The following is a 23,503-nucleotide window of genomic DNA, read 5'->3' on the forward strand; positions in this document are numbered from 1 at the left end:
TATATGTCTTATTAAAATCAGAAGGACCTGATCCAATTCAATAGAACCCTGAAGGGAAACAAGCTGAAGAAGCTCTAGAGGAAGTATTATTTAAAGTTCCCCTCTGGGACAGCTTAATCATAAATGGTGTTCCTCTTTATACATGAAAATAAAGAAAATGCTTTAGGAGTTTTAAGTCAGAAACAGAGATGATCATAGACCTATAGACTATCAGAGTCAGCAATTTGACTCAGTAGCCAAAGGGCTGTCTCACAGCATGGCAGCCATCTCTGCTATAAACATATTATATAAACAAACAGAAGAGATAGTTATGGGCTCTCCTGTACTTATTTATGTTCCTTATTCTGTTGAATCTCCACTGAACTCTCATCGCACTCAACACTTCTGTTAGTTGACTGGCTTTTTATGAAATAATCTTGCTTTCTGCACCTAATTCTACTTTAACTCTATGTAACAGTCTTAACCCAGCAACTCTGCTCCCTGAAGGATGAAGACACCCACAATTGTGTTTTGCTTACTGACCACCTTTTCGTTCCTAGGAATGGTTTATAGGAAACTCCTATTGATAATGCTGAGTTAATTTGGTTTACAGATGGATGGTATCTGAAAGATGAACAAGGATATGCAGTAATTTCCATGGTGGACATAATTGAAGGTTCTTATTTACTCGAATAAAGCCTATCCAACAAACTAAGTTAATTGCTCTAACTTGAGCCTGTCAATTGGCCAAAGATCAAATAGCCAATATTTACACTGATAGTAGTTATACCTTTGATGTTACCCACCAACCTCAAAATGTTGTATAAGCAGTGAGGCTTCTTAACTTCCTCAGAACAGCCCGTGAAGAGTATAAAACAGGTTGCAGAATTATTAGATGTCATACAACAACCAAAACAATTGGCAATTATCAAAATTCCAGGACATTCTAACGCTGCCACCATGGAAGCAAAAGGAAATAATTTAGCTGACACTGCAGCTAGACAAGCAGCAATAAGCAATCAAATTATCCAGACCTGATAATGTTTCTTCTTCCTATTGAATCAATAAAAGACTCTCTTTTATAGTTCTAACGGCCAGCAGCAGCAGAAGAAAAAAGGATATGGTAACAAAAAGCAGGGAACGTTTCATACAGACAAACAGATATGGTTTGAACCCAATCAGAAACCAATCTTACCCATAGGGGATTAATTACCTATATTTCAACATGCACATAAACTAACACATCTGGGTCCTGAAAAGATGATTTCATGGAGTAAACAATATTACTGGAAACCTTCTTCTACTGTACCTCATAAAGTTTATAGTAAATGTTCTATCTGTCCAAAATATAACCCAGGAAAACTACTCCACAGGTCCCAAGGACATTTCCCACTTCCTTTAGGCCCATTTGAGGCATGCTAATTGGATTTTATGTAAATGCCACCATCTCAAGAATACAAATATGTGTTAATTATGATGTGTATGTTTTCTCACTGGGTTGAGACGTTCCCTTGTAGAAGAGCAACAGCCTTTGTGGTAGGTAAATTATTTTTGGAAAAATTGGGGACTTCCCTCTGAGTTACATGGTGACCAAGGGACTCATTTCACTGGGCAAATTATGCAATCCTTCTGTAATATTTGGCCTATTCTACAGCATTTTCATTGTGTTTATCAATCCTAGTTCTCTGGATTTTTAATTTCCCTCGGCTAAAAGCTCTCCCCATAGTGCTCCTTAACCTGAGATCTTCTCCTACTTGTAAACACAGCCTTTCTTCTCATTAGTCACTGGTCACCCTATGCATCTGGGTAAACGGACATATGAACCAACCTTACTGAAAGGAGATATTCCGCATTATTATCAAGGACTTATTAACCAGCTTTAAAAATTGATAAATTAGTAAATGATTCATTTCAGTGTACTCCTGGAGGATGAAGACTTCAGAGACCAGCATTTACAACAAGGAGATTTTGTCCACTGGAAAAGACATCAATAAAAGACTCTTTCCAATCTCGTTCAAAGGGACCTTATCAGGTATTACTAACTAATCCAGAGGCAGTGAAACTTAAAAGTGTTAACTCAAGGATTCAAATTTCTCATAAAAAATTAATTGCCTAAGCATGAGTGGACATGTACCCATCTCTGACACTCACCTCAGCCTAGAGAGAAGATCAAAGACTCCTCGGGGAAATGACAGAGGGGGACTGAGTGGAAGCTACACTGACACTCTATCAGACCAAACTGGAATTACAACTAAAATATCGAAAAACCATCCTGAATAATCAACTGCAACTGAAGACGAGCTAGAGTACCCTCATAAACAAGGAGGGAAAGTGGAGACTGAACAGAGACTGGTAGGAAGTGTGGAGACATGAGAGGGCTGGCTGGGCTCCCACCGGCAGCAGCTGAAGGTCCGGAGGGATATCTCAGCTGTGGGGGGTTCCCACTGAGGATGCTGGGGCCTAAACCCCAGGCTGGACTTTCCAGCCAAGATAACCAGAACTGAGAAAGGTGCTCACATAACATCTGGTTGTGAAAAGGAGCTGGGCTTCTGTCTCCCAGGGAGAAACAGCTGGAAATGCAGGCACCCTCTTAAAGGGCCAATGCACAAAGTTTCGTGTGTAGCCACTTACGTTGTGCTCCAGCAGAAGGCAGGCAGAATGTACTGGAGCTGTGTGAGGAGAATCTAGGGTTGTGGGCTATAGAGTTAGAGCTCAGAGAGCACCCCTCTGGATTCTGGTGCCGAGTCACTGCCCGATACCACAGAGACATCTTTCTCAGGCAGACATTTATCTTCCAAGCAGCTTATGCCTGAGGAGGAAGCAATTGCCCCACCCTGCTGGAAATCCTCTTGCCCTACCTCATGCAGTTTCTACAGCTTGAAGCTCATTAAGAGAATCAGATTAATCAGCCTGCAGGCAGAGGCAGACCTTGGAGTACTTTGAGTCTTTTTGCCTGATCTGCTTCTGAACCTGGCTCTTAGAAAAGCAGACTTTGGGGTGCTTCTTGTTCCTGTCCAAATGCACCCAGCCCCAACAGAGGGAACCTCAATCCCTGTGTGGGTTGTTGATAGCTCCAAACAGTGTACTCAAGGCCAGTCACAAACAGTAGCTGACTTTGGCCTGCACCAGAGACCTTCCAAAAAGACTGAGAGTCCTAGCAAGTCTACCTAATACACAAAAACAAACCCAAATAGGCAGCCAAAATGGGAAGACAAAAAAACAACCCCCAAATGAAAGAACAAGAGAAGTCTCCAGAAAAAGAGCTAAATGAAATAGAGATAAGCAATCTATCAGATGTAGAGTTCAGAATACTGATTGTAAGGATGCTTAAGAGCATAAAAAAGATATGGAAACTATGAAAAATGACGAGTGAGAAATGAAGAATGACATAGCAGAAATAAAGAATACATTGGAAGGAATAAACAGCAGGTTAGAGGAAGCCAAGGATCAGATTGGCAAATTAGATGATAGGGTAGAAAAAAATCACTCCATCAGAGATCCAAAAAGAAAAAACAATTAAAAAACAGGAGGACAGTCTAAGGGAGCTGTGGGACAACATGAAATGTAACAGTAGTCACATCATAGGAGTGCTAGAGGAGCTCAAAAGTAAGCAAGGGTTAGAGAACCTGTTTGAAGGAAAAATGGCAGAAAACTTCCCTAACCTGGGCAAGGAAAAAGTCACACAAGTTCAGGAGGCACAGAAAGTCCCAAGCAAGAAGAAACTAAAGAGGCCCACACCCAGACACATCATAATTAAAATGCCAAAATTTCAAGACAAAGAGAGAATATTAAAGGCAGCAAGAGAAAAGCCATCTGTTACCTACAAAGGAGCTCCCATAAGGCTCTGATGAACTGACTTCTCATCAGAAACTCTACAGGCCAGAAGGGAATGGCATGAAGTATTCAAGGTAATGCAAAACAAGGATCTGAAACCAAGACTACTCTATCCAGCAAGGCTATCATTCAAAATAGATGGTGAAATAAAGAGCTTCCCACTCAAAAGAAAAAGGCTAAAGCAGTTTATCACCACCAAACCAGCACTGTAGGAAATGTTAAAGGGACTGCTATAATTAGAAGGAGAAATAGAAGCATTGCAAGAAATGTTATAGGGACTACCTTAATAATAATAAGAAACAGAGAGAGAAACATAGGCATAAAGAATTTATATGGCAATAAATAAGGACCTATCAATAATAACCTTAAGGACTTTAAGGGAGACATCAACGGCAATACAGTCACAGTCGTGGATTTGAACACCCCACTGACTTCACTGGATAGATCTTCCAGACAAAAAGTCAACAGAGAAACAGTGACTCTAAATGGCACACTAGATCAGGTGGATTTAATTGATATTTGCAGAATATTTCACTCCAAAGCTGCAGAATATCCATTCCTCTCTAGGGCACATGGGTCATGCTCAAAGAAAGACCGCATGTTAGGACACAAAACCAGTCTCTACAAGTTCAAGATTGAAATCATATCAAGCATCTCAGATCACACTGGCATGAAATTAGAAATCAACTACAGTAAAAACACTCAAAAACATTCAAACACCTGGAGGCTAAATAGCATGTTATTAAACAATGAATGGGTTACCAATAAGATCAAGAAAGAAATCAAAAACTTCCTGGAAACAAATGAAAATGAACACACAACAACTCAAAATCTATGAGACACAGTGAAAGCAGTCCTGAGAGGGAAGTTCATAGCACTACAGGCCTACCTCAAAAAGCAAGAAAAATATTTAGTAACCTATCTAACCCTACAATTTAAAGAATTAGAAAGCTCCCCTGTGAAGCTGTCTGAACCAGGGCTTTTGTTTTCTGGGAGTTTTTTTTTATTACTGCTTCGATTTCATCAGTTGTTGTTAGACTATTCAGGTTGTCTGATTCTTCCTGATTCAGTTTTACATGATCTCACTCACATGTGGAATCTAATAAACACAATAGACTGAGGAACAAAATAGATCCAGAGACATAGAAGCATGGAACAGACTGATGAATCTCAGTGGGAAGGCAGGGGTGGGGGAGTGGGTGGGGAGAGCTTAATGAAAGAACTTATATGCATATATGTATAACCCATGGACACAGACAACATTGTTTTGAAGGCCGGGGGGTGGGGGGGCAGATGCTGGTTGGAGGGAATCAATGGGGAAAGAGAGGGAGGAGATCTGTAATACTTTCAACAATAAAGAAAAAAAATAAAATAATAAAAAAAAAGACTCCTCGGGGATGAGACAGCTATCCCAAGACACTGACAAGGCCTGGATAACCACAAATTAATATTGAACTAAAAAAAAACCATTTGTTTGATTGTCTTTACCTGTCTGCTAATAATATTTATCATAATAATAGTTATACGTATTCTTTGGGCTTTTCTCAAATTCGGTATATAGTCAAACCATCAATAATTGCTAAAGGTGTATAAGTTAACTTTTGTATTATCAATATACTCTTTTTATGGTTTCTCTTTTGTAATTTAGAAGGAATGTTATTCAAAAGGAAGAAAAGGTGTGTGTTTTTGAGAAAAGTTAAAAAGAAGTAGTTTGTCCTAATAAGTTGGTTATTTCTGAATGAGTAGAAAGGGAAAACTAAGACAGACAAGAGAAGTTTTAGAAGGCTGGTAGGAAAGGGATGGTGAGAAACAAATTGTATGTATAAACACTAGAATTTGATTATGGGAACGGACTTACCCCCATCCCAACAAGGACTACTAAGTATGTTAATTCAGATGGCAGCTGAAGTGGCTGTTGAAAAAAATGGCCCTCTCTAACTGCTGCTGAGGCACAGGAAATTTATGTATGAAACTCTTACTGTCCTCCTGGCCTCTGGACATTATTAGATGGAAACTGTAATTGACACCACTGTGTTCTTACAGCGTTGGCCCTGATTAAACCTTAAGGTTACAGTTCCCAATTGCATAACTAGTGGGAATCAGATTAATAATGAACAGCACTTGAGTGTTTCCAATGGAAAGTAGATGGGCCTTAGTAATTGGGAACCCATCTCATAGTCAGATTGTGAAAACTGAAGAGGTGTATAGTGTGCCCTCAAACTAAAAGTAAATGTTATATTGGATGCAAAATATAGGAAAGTGAGATATATAGCAAAGCTTGGATCCTGATACCTTATAGGTTAGAAATGATCCAGAGTGTTCTTCTTAATGAAGGCCCATAAGACCTAATTGCCTCCCATTTCCTTGCTTTTCCCTTTTGAGGAAAACCTGGCCTTGATGTCCATCAAAGGTTATGGTCTTGCCCCATCCCCAGTGGTCTACCCTGTTCAGCAAGACAAATGATGATACTAAGACTTCCTAGGAATGAGCCTTCCTAGCACCATGGGACCACATTATCCAACCAAGAGGTTGGTTATTGATGCATCCTTCAAACTGATTTGTGACCAAAGGGGGAAGTGTGGACAAAAAAGGGGCCATATACTAAACCTGACAAGTTCAGGGGAGGCCAGCATGGCAGGCCTTACAAACTCAGAGACCAAAAGCAACCACATAGGATGGTCTGAACATAAAAATTCCTAATCAGAAGTGGGGCACAGTGAGTCATATCTTAGGCTATAGCTTCCTTGACAAAGGTCAATCTTTACCTTACGTAAACCTGTCCACTGTCTTCGGATTTAAGATAACACATCTTTAAAATGTCAAAGTAACCTTCTTTTTCAGACCCCTGGGGGCACAACCACCAGTACCAGGAGACCACAGAACTCTTCATTGTTATTATGTTCCCTGAATACCATCTGTATGTGCTGTAAATGTTAATTATTAGCTATTCTGTACCCATCAATGTAAAAAAAGTATGTGCCTCTCCGTTTTACTTTCTTATCCAATCCCAGAGATTGCCCCGCTTTGCTTTCTCCCACCACCTTAATCTACCACCAATGGATTTCATATAACCCCCTATGTCTCCTTTGATTCTAACATATAAAATAAGCTGCAAAACTGCCACTCTCTGGAGCATTTTCTCAATTCGTTGAAATTTTGCTTCCTGGCAATTGTCATCAGTTTGGTTCAAATAAACTCGTAAAATTTCCCTACAGGTTTGGACATTTCTCACGTAAACAAATTCATATTCTTTATAAGCTCAAAGAGTTGATCCAGTTCTGGAAAGTGGTTGTATAAAGAAGAAACAGGAAGCCATTTAAAAAAGACAGACATATTCTCAAGCGACACTTAAGAGAAGAAAGGCCGCTGCCCTGATTTCTCTGGTGGCGCTGAAAGCATCGTTTCACAGAAGCGCCTGTGACACGTTCCTGCCCGTAAAGCTGACCCTGCATCTAAGTCCGTCTGCAGCGCTAACTTCCGTTTTGCACTGGAAGGAATAGAGGAACAAGCTAAGTGATACCACAAGAAAGCGAGCAGCCAACGCCACATGTGAGACATTCGCCGGAACAGACTCTGTTCCCTCATTCAGCCAACGGTGGTGAATAAAAGGAGTGACTTCCTCAAAGAGGCGGCCACTCCAGGGTAAGGAAACAGAACCACCCAATGTGACTTGAGAACCTTGTCTGGATACCAATTTGAACAAGAACAATTTTCACAAGACACTTTTTGAGCTAATCAGGAAAATTTAGTTATATGGACTCAATATTAGATAACCCTAAGTAATTACTAATAATTTTATTGGTTGAAATAACAGCATTATGGCTATTTAAGAAAATGATCACAGTTTTTTTTTTTGGAGATGCACAATGAAAAGAGGGGCTAAAGTGACATACTCTGGGATTTGCTTTAAAATAAAAAATAAAAATATAATTTACAGTAATTACAGCATGGTGACTATACTTAACAATATTGTATTGTATGTTTGCAAGTTGCTAAGAGAGTAATTATTAAAAGTTCTCATCACAAGAAAAAAATATGTAACTGTGTATGGTGACTGATGTTAACTAAACTTACTGGGGTGATAATGTCACAATATATACAAATGTCAAATTATTACATTGAAGTCATCTGAAACTAATAAAACATTATATGTCAATTACACCTCAACAAAAAAACTTTAGAGAACACCACTACTCCTTGTCCATTTTAAGTGAGTTAAGAGCTGCACTGTAGTTGTCATTGGGGCTTGTTTTATTTACTCTTGGAACATGGTTGATAAGTAGGGGCTAGAAAGATCTAGTTTGGGGCAACTTTGATTTATTTGCTTGATACACCAGAGATGAGGTACCAGTACTCTCTCTAGAACTCTGAATTATGGCAGGGAAGTCTTTCTTTCTTGCATTAAAAAGAAATTACCAAAGTGCACTATATGCCAGGGTTTATCAACCAGTTTCCTGAATAAGCTATCCAGAACAGCCTACACTGAAGCTTATCCTGAAAGCCATAGATTCTGGGGTTAAACTTATGTTTCATTGACAGTGGAAGTGAGACTTGACATTATCTACCAAAATTATAAAGCATATACCCTTAGGCCCAGCAGCTCCTCATATATATGTGAAATAATATATGACCAGGGATATTCATTGCATCATGTGTTATACACAAAAGATTGAAACAACCTTAATTGTCCAACCATAGGGAACAAGTTAAGTAAACTATAGTACAAACAACTGAATCCTATAGAGCCAAAAAAAATTTAGACAGCTCTTTGTTATGTTTAACATGATATAGTAAATATACATATATTTGCATGCACATATTTTATGTACGTATGCATGTACTATATATACACATATATGCTTTATATGTTTAATAAAAGGGGGAAAAGACTATCTTCCCCCTCTTGCTTACAGACATATATAAAATATCTCTGCAATGATATCTAAGAAACCAATATCATTGGTTGCCCCAGAGGGTAAAAACATGTGATTTTCACTATATATTCTCCTGGTTCTTTTGCATTCTGAGCAATATCAATGTATTATCTCAAAAAATAAATACATACAATTTAAATTTAAAAAGTATTTGAGGAAGAGTGGGTTAAATTACTTTTCTTTTTGCTAGATTATACAGAGAATGGTCTCTAGAACCCTGAGGATAGAACAACAAGTTTTCATGTTCACCACAAGGGACCCAAATAATGCTACATGGAGGCATCGAGGTCTCTGTTTCTGTAGTCTCACCTCTCTCAGACAGGACAGGAAAGTGATGGTTCTTTTCCTCCTTCAGATTTCTGTTAATAGCACCTCCACCTCACCCATTCCCATCCCCACAGCCCAGTCCAAGAGCCCCAATGGAAACCTGGATCTTCTAACTACAAAATTCATGTCAACATCAACACAGAGAAGAAAGCCAGTAAGACTGGAGCATGGGAAAGGTTCCTTCTCAGCTCAGTTCAGCTGGGCAGCCTCAGAAAAAGAATATGATCAGTGAAGCATTGCAGGAAGTAACAGTGAGTCCTGGAAACCCAAAATGGGTTGAATTTTGCATAAGAGAAACCTCATTCAACTCATACATACTCCTTGGGCATGATGCGGATTTTTATCTATTGCTTCCAGGATATGCCCTTAATATAGATCTAATTTGAAGTCAACCTGAGCCATGTATATTCTGATATTCCGCTTCATCCTTCAAGTCTCAAATGTCACCTCCTCTGAGAAGCTTTCCCTGGTCTCCTTTCTACTGCACTCCACTGTCACTCTCTACCCATCACTCTCTTTTCTTCATGGCACTTACACGATCTGAAATGACTTTATACTGATTAATCCATTTACTTGTTTTCTCTTTTCCTTCCCACCATGAGAGCAGGGAAACTGTCTGTTTTGTTCACTTTTGTATTCTCAGCACCCAGAACAGTGCCTGGCACATAAAAGATACCCAATAAATATTTATTAACTGAAAAAAATATCCTATTAGCATTCAAGATTTTATAAGGCTCTTCACATTTTTCCAGCTGAAGCCTGTGTAGAAAACATCTTTTCCCTGATGGAGAATTTCAGTTTATGTCAACATATTGTTTCTGTTGACATCTTCCTAAAGCCTCTTGGTAGGCTATTAACTAGTCTTGGGATTTTTGCCGCATACAAAAAACAAAACAAAATCCAACCACAGTCCTGAAATGCATGGTGTGTGAGACTTCCACACCACACAGTTAGTTGCATCGCAAGTTTGACACCACCATCAGGAAGGACAGCATAGTGAGGAAAATGAGAAGAGAGAACAACCGAACAAAAGATTAACTCTTGTTTTCTTTAATATAACCATAAGATGGAAAAGTCATGGGTGTGCAAAGAGCTCAAATATGCAAAATTTCTTTCCTTACACCTCACTCTGTAGGGCTAACCAGTGGAAGGGCAAACAGGCCAATCTTCTCACTTATTTTTTCCACACACACACACACACACACATACACACACACACACACACACACACGCTAGGTAATTATCCAATAGCATTTAATGTGCTTTAGTAGTTAGGTGTAATAAAGATGAAATATAAAGATTAAGGCAAATTCCTCTCTTGTTTCCAATCTACTTAGCTTACTGTAAGTAGTGAGAGAAGCCTACTGCCTGAATCATGACGTCTAGATTTGTGGATTACTAGGGAGTAATAGCTCTAAATTGGGAAGTCCCCATGAACTCACAAACTGAAATGAATAACATGGGAAGGAACATGAAGTAGCTTCATATGATGTTCTAAACAGCCAACCATGGAGCCCATTTCCAAGTTTTGACACTTCCCGCTGCTTTTACTGTTTGGTCCATTGCCTTAGCTCAGCCCCCACCCCACCCCCCACTTCCAGCCCAGGTCTGGACCTGGTTTCCCTATGGTCTCCTTTTTCTTAGTTGAACATTCTGTGGCAATGTACATAGAGCTTGTCCTTATAAAATATTTTATTATTTTTGTTTTATCTTACTTTCGCTCGAAAACTTTAAAAACCAGAGTCAAGGAGGACTCATCAGGTGTTACACAGCTTGTCTGCTGTTAGAATGCAGGAAGAACTTTCTGGAATTGGGCTGAATTTTGCTCCATGGTTTGGATAACTGAAATTCGCCAGTGGGAGTAAGGTTCTGAGGGTAGCGGTGCTTTTCTGCTGGATGGGGGAAAGGGCATGGTATGGCTCCCTGCGCCTGGACCCCTACCCCAGTCCCAGGGATGCTGAAGGAACCCAACACTAGCCTCCTCTTGCTGAGCTATCCCAAAGATCAATGCAAATACAGATTTCCTACTTTTGCCTTAAAGGAATCCACTGAGGAAAAGCAGGGGCCCCCAAGTGAGAACAAAGGTTCCCATGAGCTACTTGCAACCCCAAGAGAAAAAGACTCTTTCTTCTAATACAGCAGTCTATCCACAAATGGGAACAACTAAAACCACAGAAGCCATAGCTCCTTCTCATGAAACCCCAAATAGTGGTGTCTTCGTATTGACCCAGATACTCCCATATTAGAAGTAAAATAAAAAATAAAACCAGTTCCACCAACTCTACCAAGCTCTACAGACGACATTTTAATTACAAACGTAGTTTGATTCGGGGGCGGACTGCTTCAGTCCAAATCACCTCGAGCGAGTTACCTAACTTCTCTGAGCCCCAGGTTTTCTCATTTATGAAGCTGGTATGGTAACAGGAGATTGACTCGTGAGAATTAAACAAGTTAACCCATGCAGACACTGGTTCTAATACCCGGCACATAGTAAGAGCTCAGAAATGTTAGCTATTACTATTCCTCACCGGGGCCCTTGTTCTCTTTTATGCTTACAAGAAAGGTTAACGAGCATGCGTAAAGTTACACATTTCAAATTTCATGCATATTCTGTTATTACTTATTTTACCACCTGGAAAAGCTCAAAAGATTCCATTCTGCCCTTGAAATAAGGACAATTTTCTATATGCGTTAATCAGCGTGAAGGAATCCAAGCCACATGATAGGCTGAATCACAACCTGCAGGAAGACTCAGGATGGGTTTGCGAAAATGGTACACTGAGCAGGGCCCTCTGTGCCACATGTGACATAAATTCCCAGAGCCGAGGGCAGCATGACCATACTTTTTCAGCTGATTGTGGTGGAGACGCTGACAAATGAAAAATTATAGAATGCAATCATGTTCAGAAAAGAAGTAAAAGAGGAAATATCGGGCACGGGGGTGACTGAATGTAACGTCTTATAACCATGAGGGCTGCATGTTGATAAAATCAGGGGGCAGACTGGATACTCTCAAAGGACCTTTCAGTCCTAAAGTCCTTCAGCTTTTCTAAAACCTTAATAAGGGACTTAGGAATAAAGGTTGGAGATAGAGGCAGCAAAAGCATTAGCACACTGTCCAGTCTTGTTTTTCCCCTTACGGTGAGTAAAATCTTACCTCTGGACGGAGTGCAGGATTACTTGGAAAAAGTGCATGTCTTTAAAGACATTTTAAAAGTGAGTCACTGTCTTGGCTTAAACTCAAAATAATGTTTCCACATAACAGTATGATACAACTATTTAAAAATGCTATTTACATAAGGTTTACCATAATATTTTAATATAAGTGTTTCCCCTCAATAACCGAAGGAAAAAGGGATGCAAAACTGGAGAGTCTGACCTCAACTATGAAAAGAAAAAAAAAGACCTCTAAGCTGCTGACAGCAGTTGTTTTACCATAAAAAATTACTTAAATAACATTTAAAATTGCACCAAATTATATGAAAACTCCGCGAAGTTTTCAGAGAGTTCAGAAGCCACATTTTGTGTGTGTGGAGGTAAAAAACAGCAATTGGCCCTCAACCGATGTTTCCTGCCTCTCATCCAACCAGTGCCCGGCGTCTGTCAAAATGCCTGTCAACTCCTGAAACTGCGGCTGATCCACCTAGGGCTGGGTTTTGTTTTTCGCTGCTCATTAGTACCTCCACTCTGGTGTAAGAAGCCAAGCTCACGTCTATCAATGCTCAGCTTTTCTAACAGTTCTGGTGACAAGTCTGGCAAGGGGGAAGCTTGAAGTTTTTGAATAAAGGGATTTGGGGATTATCTGTGTCTTCCAAATCATCTACACAGTCCTGAGGATCCAGGACTCTGGGTAGAGCCAGGGGCTGCATCTGAGAATCTGCACACAAGATACAAGGGGAGTCTTGGGAATTACTGGGCTGTTCTAAGGAGCCTGGAGGGGCCAAGTCAGCTCAAACTTGTCCCTGGTAGCCTCCTCCTGAGGGGACCTGGGGGCAGGGCTTAATTCCCAAGAAGTTATCATGCCAGTGAGGTATTCCCTTAGTCAGATGGTTTGCCTTTTCAAGCTGGGGTTCTTTTGGGAGCCTCTAAGACCCTGGAACCACCCCAGAAACATTGGTTCCCCACCATCGACCCCAATAGCAACATGCTAACCACTCCCCCCTCAGAGAACTCTCAGGGAGCAGTTGCCCTTGCCTGGGCAGAGGTTACAAGGTCATGAGGGATATTAGGGCAGTCTCTGAAGTGATTCCAGGTTCCATTTCCTGCTCTGCCACTGTGTGACCTTGGGCAAATCATCCAACTTTTCTGGGCCTCCATTCCCTCATCTGTAAAATGGGAATAGCAGATCTACTTCACAGAGTTCTGGAGAGGACTGAATTAGCTAGAACATGTAGAGTGACTGGCACATGGAAAGCGCTGGATAAATGTTAGCAGTCACAAAACAGAAAATCAACTTGCCTTGTTATTCAAACAAGGCCCCAGATGTGGCTTTTGAAGAGGTACCCCTTCCAGATGCTGAGGAAAGTGAGACTTCAGTGGGCCACCTCTTCCTCAGCAGCTTGAAGCTGCAGCTTGGTCCTGTCCCTCTGGTGCCATAACATCTCTAAAAACTGGCCAGCTGCACATAAAGTGGAGGGGCAAACAAACAAGAGGGGCGGGGCAAACCAGGCCTTCCCTTGGGGAACTATAGCCAAGTGTTTCTTCACCTCCAATTTACCATGTAACAGTTTGGTTGGCTCAGCTTTGGGGAAACAGTGTTCTTGTCAAAACACTCATCAAAAATATCCCAAATCTGAAGAGATAATTGGTGAGGAGGCCCAGTTTGGATTGATGGGAACTTCTTCTGCCAGGTTAGTGGGTCCAGTCGGCCTGACCAGGTTGGTATTGCTATAGACGTCACCTCATGGCACCAAGCAACTTGTGTAGAATGACTGATGGGTGTTTACCTTCCCGGGGAAATTAAGCTAACACAACAGGAATGCTGATCAATGTATATTTTAAAAGAATGTGTATACAAACAAACTCCCTCCCATATGTTACTGGGTTTCCTCCAAAGAAAACAGATTAAATTAAATGCCTATCAGGCACTTGGCACTGTATCAGGCTGTGGGAATTCATGGCCCCTCTCTTAAGACATTTAAAATCAAGTTGAGAAGGCCAAACACAAGAGAGAAAAAAATTAGGCAGCAAAGCAAGGTATTTGTAATGAGAAGGAAAAAAAAAAAAGATACAGATAATGAGTATTTCAGAAGATGAAGGAAAAACCTGATCGCTTTAGGCTTAGGAGTCCTCAATGATGAGGTGGAGTTTAAGCAAAGCCAAAGCACAAAGACATAGCATTCAGTAAAGCTAAAAAACAGAAAGCAATCCAGGAAGGGGGTATAGTGTGAGCAAAGGTGTGGGGACAGGACTACACAGTGCACATTTACAGTAGAGCAAGCAAAGGTTTGGGTAGAGTGGGGGATAAGTACACAGAAGACAGGATTAGAGACCTTCAGAAGAGGAAGGGGTTTTCCAGGTTGTCTAGTACAATCTCATTTTACAGACAAGGAAATGGAGTCTCAGAGAGATCAGGCAATTTACCCAAAGTCACACAGCTAGTTATCAGTGGGAGATCAGCTGAGGAAACAAACCTGTTAATATTCAATTTGAAATCTGATCTGAGAGTAAACTGACTGGCTACAGAGAGGCAAAATAGTGTGGTTCCCAACCACAAATGTTGGTGGAGGCCACAGGGGGTGTTCAATACATGTTCGCTGGTGAAATTGAGAAGATAACTGCTATATAATTTCAGGCAAGTTACTAGGTATTTCAGACTTTATTTTCTCCTCCTTCCCACTGCTCCTTCTCCAAGTGAATAAAAAATCTCAACTTGCCCAGTGGTGCATCCATACAGTGGGAAAATACAGTCCTCAGAGATAGAAGTCAAGGGGAGTCTCAAAGGATTTCAGGTCTCTGACCTCTCTGTGGTGTGTGTGGGTATGAAGGGCAGAAAACAAACCCCGTGTGGGTGGCAAGTGTGCTGGAGGGAAGGAGGATCTGTTTTTTTCCTCTGTTCAAGCCCTATAACCTCTCATTTCTTTGAAGTTGTGAGAAATCAGGTGCTTTGTACATTTCCATTATAAAGGAGATAGAACTGAAAGGTTAAATGTCTCCGAGGTGAGTCAGGGATGGGGTAGGGGCCAGACCCCCACTTACCTCACCCAGGCAACTGAAGAGTAAGGAAGGGGGAACATCTTGGCACAAACCAGGAAAAAAGGTGGCTGGTGCTTTGTTACATAGCTAGGGAGATTATTACAAATAGATTTCTAGAAATTTCTTTCAGGCCATTTCGGGGGGGGGGGGTCACTAAGACGTTCATAAAGCAGTTGGTATGGTATTATGCATAAACCAGAAGCAACAAAAAATAATTAAAAAGCACAAAATTGGATCATTATTAAAATTTACATTGAAGAAGGCACAGAAAACCCACCTTGAGTAACTGGCCATCTCCAGTCCCCAGGAACAAAACAACTCTGTTCATTACCATGGTGCCATAAACAGATGTCAGGTCGGAATGGATCACGGTAGAAGATGCGATTGGTTGGACTTTCTCAGGTTGATCTTTCTGAATATGCACACAGATGCACAAATAAAAAGAAAAAAGATAATTTTTAACAGCGATAATTCTCATGATGATTAAACGTCACTTATGCCCACCTGGGAAGGTTCCTACTTGAGGCCAAAATATATTTTCTCAGACAAAGATCCCCAGGAACAACCTTTTATCTTTTTATCTGCAAAATCACCATGCTTGCTCGGCCCACGGAAAGCCATTTGTTTACTATGTATTAACATGTATTGATTGCCAGCAGTGAGCTAGCCATCCATTTAACACTCCTCCAGCTGATATATGAAACCGAGTTGTACTTTATTGCCAAGAGAGAGCCCACTACTGAATTGGGAGGGAGACAATCTTGCACTTGGCTGTTTGCAGGATCCTGCTGCAATTTGTTTTAGCTAGGCATTGGCTTCTGCAAGGTTAAACAAGCCATTTCCCAAGATGTGAGACAGACCATCCTATTGGGCATGAAGGGAGGAGGAGGGATTCTGGATTTACAAGAAGGGTGCAATGTGAAGCCCAAAGTCAGGGTCATTAATTCAGAGGGCAAAGAGGGAAAGATACAGTCATGGATGGTGGGAAAGTCAGAGCCACAGAATTAAAGAGGAACTGAGCACAAGGGCTGGACCTGGTGCCGATGCTCATGAAGAGGAAACGAAGAGCGTAACTCCCACCCAGAAGGTATTTAAATAGTCTGAGGCTTTGCGCACGTATAATCACATGCTTGCTCCTGATCATTAAAGAAAGCCCCTTTTTAATCCCAGAGCAGACAGAGTGTTGGCCAAAATGTCATTTTCTTTCTTGTTGAAAGGCATGAAGTATTTGATGCTGCTTCCTGCCTTTACTGGCAGAGAACTGAGTTTGTTACACAAATCTCTGGAAGATACGGAGCTAGCAAGCACCGTTGCCGTCTGCAGCTACTGAACACAGTGTGATAGCACACTGTATCTGCCAGAGCTCAGTTCCCAACTACACTAAGGTTTTCAAAGGCACATTTAAGTCTTAGCCAATGAGAGAGCTGGTAAACTTCAGAAAGCATCACCACAACTCCTAAAATCGCCCCATTTGGGGAGGGGGGAGGGGGGCAGGGGAAGCTAAGACTTTTATTAACTTCATTATATTATTGCCAACAGTGTTTATGTCTTTCAATTTATGTCTTATTAAATATTTATTATTTTTAAACCCATCAAGTTTCATTAACATCTACACTGAATGGATCCATGGGCTAAAGTGATTGCTGAAGCCTTTAAAAGTGCCGCCTATCTCTCTTTGTTGAAGTTGCGCTGCGAGGAAGAGATAAGCTAGCAAGGATTTCCTCCAGTGCCACGATCACTTTTCAAGGAAAAGATGTCATAATCTGGGGAGAAAGTAACTTATTTGCATGAAATATCCCATAGTAAACTCAGTTTTAAAAGATTTTTTGAAAGCCCATTAGAGGGTGTGTTTTTTTACTGTTAAAACATACTTTTCATGCAATTGGGAGAGATGAGGACCTGTTCTGTTAAAAATGAAGAAAAAAAAAATCTATGAATCAGAACATAGATCACTATTTAGATACGGAAACCTTGTGACTATAAGCAGAAAACAAAATCAGATGACCTTTAGACTAAAAAAAAACAGCCCACACATACACCACACATCTCGCTTTAAAATAAAACCAGAATTGTTCAAACTTAACATCAGCCACCTATGCCTATTACTTTTATTAAATATTTGAGCAGCACAGAGAGGCTAACTCAGAGAACTGGGCATCATCTCTGCGCATCTGGTATATTCTAATGCCACTATCTCTGGCTAGAGAACTCCTTTCTCCTTCATCTCTTGACATAGAAAGAGGAATGACTGAGTAGGAATGGTCCATCCACAAGGACCAAATGGGACAATGTACTCCCATGTCTGATATACAGAAGGTACTTAATTAATGTAGCTATTCTGACTAGCCAAGAACCATGACACATCAACGTGGCCTTTGCTGAGGTGGAATAAGATATTCTGTCTGTGAAAGACTGGCTCAAAATTAAATAAAATTAAAAAGTAGCTCAAAAGCTGAAAGGAAACAAGATGAAAATTGCTTCCAAATTTCCATCTCAGCCTTTCTAGTGTCCTTCCCAAACTCCTGACTGTTCCCCAGTAGCTGCAGTTTTCAAAATGAAGTCCTGGATCAATAGCATAGGTAAGTAGTACAGCCATTAAATCAACGTTACCAAACTGGGGAGCTGGTAGCACAGAACAAAACGCCTGGGACTAGGGGTCAGAGAGGTTAGGATTGCACTAGACCCTGGTTCTCACCCACTGAGGGACTGGGGCAATTTATTCAACCCTGTTGGAGGCTGGCTTTCTCAGTTGTGCATGAGACTAATGAAGCCTGGTTAGTAGGGTGGTTACAATGATAGTAGCAATAATACCACGTTGATAAGTTTTAGCTGGTATTATCATTATCAGTAACATATACTTGTGTGCTACTTGGAGTGTTTTGTTATCTTATCTAATAGGAGCAGTGTAGGGGAATGAGCCAGACCTCCTGGATTTGAATCCTGGCTCCGTCACTTTCTAGCTAAGTAATTTGGGACATGTCATTTAACCTCCCTGCGACTCCATTTCCCCCGGTATACAATGGAAGTGATGGCAATGGGATTTATGCCATAGGCTTGTTACGAGGACTGAATGAGATAGTACGGAAGCCTCAGTAAAGCTTAGAATAGTGTCTGGCCCATAGTAACACACAATCTATGTTTGCTCTCATTACCTTATTTAAAAACACAAAGACTTCCTGCCATCTCCATGGCAGTATTCCCACCTTCTTCTTTGCCATGAGAACCATAATTCTGTTCAGGTAGCAATAAAACTGAGCCTGGGCAAACCATGACTGGGCCAAATCAAATGGTAATACCACTCCCCACTGCCACAGACTTGCTTTCTCCCACCCCTTGGAGCTAGGGGTGGCCTCATGGCCCAGTTCTGGCCAGTAAGTTATAAGAAATCCATTTGAGCCCGGCCGGGCGTGGCTCGGCAGTTGAGCATCGACCTGGGATCCAGGCGATCAGGGTTCAATTCCCGGTCAGGGCACATGCCCCGTTGTGGGCTTGATCAATGACTCGCTCATCATTGACGTTTCTGTCTCTCTCTCTCCCTCTCCTTTCCTCTCTCTGAAATCAATAAAGATATATTTAAAAAAAAAAAAAAAAAGAAAAGAAATCCATTTGAGGGGCTTCTGGGAATAAGTTTCCTCCTTGATAAGAGGAGGCTCTTAAGGTGAACCCATTGGCCCCTTCCCTGGCCTCCACCCTCTGAAATCAGTGGTGTGAGGCCATCTCCACAGAGCGGTGTCAGCCACTTTGTTTCCTTTACAGGCAAGGTAGAAGATGAAAACGGACAGCTGAGATTGGTGCAGGGGACAAAAAAAGGCCCTAGGTTCTTGAGGACGTGACTGAGTACAGACTTCCAACCTTTAAACTTTTGACTAAGTTAACGATCGCTGTCATGGTCTAAGCTGCTCTTGGTTAGGTTTTCTGTTACCTGCAACCGAAAGCAATTCCCGGTGCAAGCAAGGAGAGTGGTGGCTAGTTGGCCCTGGCACTGCTCCCCAGCTCTCCCTCCGCTGCGAGGCCCAGGGCCCGGGACGGTGCTGTCCCCTCTCCCTTGAGGCCGCTGGCCAGTCTGGACTCTGGAGCCAATTACAACAGTGAGCCTGGGGGAAAATAGGAAAGCCCGGGCTTGGACCTCCCGTACGCCCTAAGGGCTGCTGCGGCTGAATGGAAATGGATTCTTTTGTGCTGGAAACACACAGAAATGGACAGGTCCCCATGAATGGAAAAAGGAGCCCTCTGAATGGCTTTCTTATGCTCGTTTCAGCAAATGAAAACAAAAGAACAGCCCCAGAGAAACCTCACAAAAGTGAAGTTAATACCTAGGGAGCTGAGCGGGAAAGGGGGGGAATAGTACAGTCGCTCCTGTGTCCAGAGACTGTTCTTACTTTTTTTTTTGGCCTATTTTCTATTTTGCCCTTCTATCCCCTTAGAGCATAATCGCTAATGTTGCTCTCAGCCTATTCTGTCTAGTTTATTATGTGTAATTTATTTCTGAATCCCAGCCTCTGCTTGTTCGTCTGTGTGTAACAAGGTTAATGCCTTGTAATGATGCTTTTGCCAGTTCTGCCTTTCATGACAAAATCCAATCTTGATTTAACTCTAAACCTTGTCTCCCCTTTGGGCTTTCCCGGTTCCCTCAGAGTTGTCACTCTGCTTCTCCTGCCTGCCATGTCTAACCAGAGCCTCACGCCTACACTGCAGCCCGTTCTGAGATGGAAACTTTCTTCAGTTTGCAGAAAAAGCTACCTTGTCTCTAACGATGCTTGGGCTGAAAAAAGATAGAGCCTTGGGCCTGATGTGCCAAAGTGGAAGCGAGGCTGCTGAGAATGGGTGAGTGCTGGCGTGCGTGCGTGCGTGCGTGCGTGTGCACATGCGTGGGTGTGAGCGAGCACACAGGGAGTAGTGGGCATATGTAAGTGAAACAGCCTGACCTCCTTCATGCCATGTTTCATCGACAATGACCACCCTCAGTGTGCGCTGCACGAGTCCAGGTGGAGGCAGTCATGCATTCTAGGGCGTGAACGGTGCCCTCCAGAGTTGAGTAACACTGTGGCCCAGCGCCCACCAGGTGAAAGCTGGCCTGACCCACCAAGGCTCACGCAGCGTGTTCACAGCCACACTGCAGCTACTGTGGGAGCAGCTGGAGGAAATGTGCCCAAGGGTAGGGCCTCAAGTGCCGGGAACCCAGCAAGAGTCAAGTCATTTACCTCCAAGGTGCTAGAAGGATTCTCTTATTTTGGTTTTTCCTTATGGGGCAAGGGCAAATACTAACCAGGTGCCTATGAACTTCTTACACACCGATAGAAAGCCTCTTGGGCAGCTAATTTTGTATTCTGCTACCCTTTGGCATTCACTTTCTTTGAAACAGTTTCTTCATTCTTCCTAAATTACTAACCCAGGGGCGCGCTTGCAGGTAGGAAACCTCACTAGAAGCCCTACGTCCAAGTTCTGGTGCCTGCTCTGTCCCTCACAGGCTCTTGATTTTGGCAAGTGAAGTCCCTGAACCTCAATGATGTAATCTGTAAAATGGACACAATAATACGAATGCCCGTCTACTAGCATTGTTGTGAGGCCCAAATGAAATCACATGTGAAAATAATTAGAAAAGAACCTTTATCAAGCTAGAAAGACGGAAAGGACAATTATTCACCCAAGTTAGACAGTGATTCGTTAGCCATAAAGGCTTCTGTTACTTTCCCTTTTTCTTTTGGAGTATGCAGCATTGATAGGGTTCTGACCGAGTTCGTGGCATCTCTAGGTCACCTGAAGGAAGAATTTACTTTGGTGACTCATACGATGAGAAGGAGAAGTTCAAAGTGTGTGGGAGGAATGCAGAAGGGAAGCCTGGGGACACAGCTAGGCAGGCACCTCTACATGAGGCAAGCACCTGGCGGCATGCAGTGTAGCCACAGGAAACATGCAGAGTGGCCAAGCTTGTATTTCACACCCTCTCACTTGCTCTTCCACCTTCTCTCCTCCTTCCAAAGGACCCAGTGTCCTCCAGCCTCTGAGCCCTACCTACGGCCAAATCTCCCCCGGGATTTATCCTTTGTTTCCCTGTTCTCTGCACCACCTGCCATCTAAATCTCCATCCCCTCCCTGTAGCTATTTCAGTCAATTACTTATGAAAAGATACCTGACTCAAATAATTCACACAAAGATATGAATGACTGATAGTGTGAAAAATGTATTTTCCTAGGTTTTTAGAGTTGAAGGAGACACGGCCCACCAATGTGCTTCTGGGAAAAAGCTACTGGCATCGTAGGTGGGACATTTCTTCCCTATGGGGCTGTCCTGCCTGATGCAGGACTTTTAGCATCCCTGACCCCTGTCCACAAAATGCCAACAGTGCCCCCCTTCATGGTGACTGAAAAAGCTCTGTCTCCCACATTTCTAAATACCCTCGGGTGGGGAAACGTTTTTCTGCCAAGGGCCATTTGGATATTTATAACATCATTTGCAAGCCATACAAAATTATCAACTTAAAAATTAGCTATGAACAAAGCTCCTAGATTTATTGAATTTCGAGTCCCGCCTGCAGCTGCTTTGGCAGAACCAGAGACCAAATGATTTCGTAGGCCGCATGCTGCCCTCGTGCGGGACATTCCCCACCCCTGCTCTAAATAAATGGCATCATCCCCTCTGAGAACCAACGGAGTTGCTGGAAAATGGTTATTCAGACATTTCTTCCCTCAACCCTGTTCCTCTCTAGTCTTCCTATCATGGCAAACAGCACCATCAATTACCGCCTCTCTTTCCATCACTCCTCATATCCAGTACATGAAAAATCTCAGCTGAATTTCCCAATGATCTCAAGTCTCTCTTCTCCATCTTCCCAGTCTCCACCCCATCCTAGCCCCCATCATCTCACTCCTGATCACTCCAAGAGCCTCCTGGTCTCTCTCTCAACCTAAAATCTATTCTCCATCCAGTAGCCAGAGCAATCCTTTAAAATATAAGACCCTTTCATTACTCCCTTGCCTAAAACTCTTCAATGGCTTCCCATCACACTTAGAATTAAATCTAAATGCCTCCCTCCCCTCAGGTCTTACATGAGCCAGTCCCTGCCTACTTCTTCAAACTCATTCCTTGTAGTTCTCCTTCACTCCGCATCAATTCCCACAATGGCTTTCTTTCAGACTTTTCCAATGTTACCATCTTCCTGTCTCAGGGCCTTTGCACATGCTAGTTGTTTTAGATGTCCTCTCCCTTTCTTTACTCCCTTGCAGGCCTTTTTAATCTTTCAGGTTTCAAGTTCAATGTCATCTCCTCCTGACTATAGATTTTCTCATCCCTACCCCAGTTGTCATTCTGAATCATAACACTCCATTTGTTTCCTTCAAAATACTTATTATAATTATAGTTTTTAGATTTTTATATATTGTCTTTCACTAGACTCTAAGCTCTACAATAGTTTATCTTAATCTAAACTTTAAATGCAACATACACCTCAGCATCTAGCATGTAGTAGGTTGTCAATAAACATTTACTGAATGAATGAATAAATGCGCAAATCCATGTTTGAATGGTTTCAGTCAATAACTCGTCAGGCAACGCTGGCGCATCGCTGAGTAGGCCAAAACATTACACAGTTCTTCAACTGAGTCAAAATTTGTCCTTTGTAAACTCTGGGCCAAAATACTACCTTGGGGAGCAATACTAAACTACCCCACACCTTCTACTACCATGTATTTTGGCCTTCTCTAAATTTCACATCATGGTTCACTGACAGCTTGCGAGAGACAGTTTCTGGGGCTTTTGCCATCTCAGCCATTGAAGGTCTACCGATTCAGTGTACTTAAAACATGGCTCTGAGGAGTAAACAAAGTACTTTGGGTGTTCTCTGACCAAGGAATAATAGGACTGTTCTTTCCCATGATCAGAGTAGCATAAATTATGAACATGCCTCACACTGATTAACACTTTAAAAATAGCTAACAGTAGCATGGAAGAATAGAAAGAACAAGAGATTTTGAGTAAAAAGTGATGTGGGTTCAAGTTCAAGCTCTATTACTATGAGCTATAAGTCTGGCAGCAGTTATTTAACCTTTCTGAAGTTTGTCCATCTGTCCACCCATCATTTATGGAGCACCTGCTCCTGGCCAAGTCTTGATTTGTAAAATACAGATGAGAATAAACCTCCTATTGTCAAAATAAGGCAATCAAATAAATTTTGAAACAAAATGCAACACTTTACATTTCATGCCATTGGTTTCTGAAACACTTGGTAACTGATAACT

The 23,503-nt window shown here is 41.9% G+C and overlaps 1 protein-coding gene across 1 annotated transcript in view; it reads right to left on the reverse strand.

Moving 5' to 3' along the window:
* Positions 1-23,503, reverse strand: part of PLXNC1 (plexin C1) — a 154,851-nt gene that overhangs the window by 119,451 nt on the left and 11,897 nt on the right. Inside the window, exon 2 of the mRNA XM_081129087.1 lies at positions 15,547-15,681. Coding sequence (XP_080985213.1) covers positions 15,547-15,681 — 135 coding nt within the window. The remainder of the gene's footprint in view (positions 1-15,546; positions 15,682-23,503) is intronic.

This window comes from Miniopterus schreibersii (genome assembly GCF_964146895.1).
Source record: "Miniopterus schreibersii genome assembly, chromosome: 2".
NCBI classification, from domain to species: domain Eukaryota; kingdom Metazoa; phylum Chordata; class Mammalia; order Chiroptera; family Miniopteridae; genus Miniopterus; species Miniopterus schreibersii.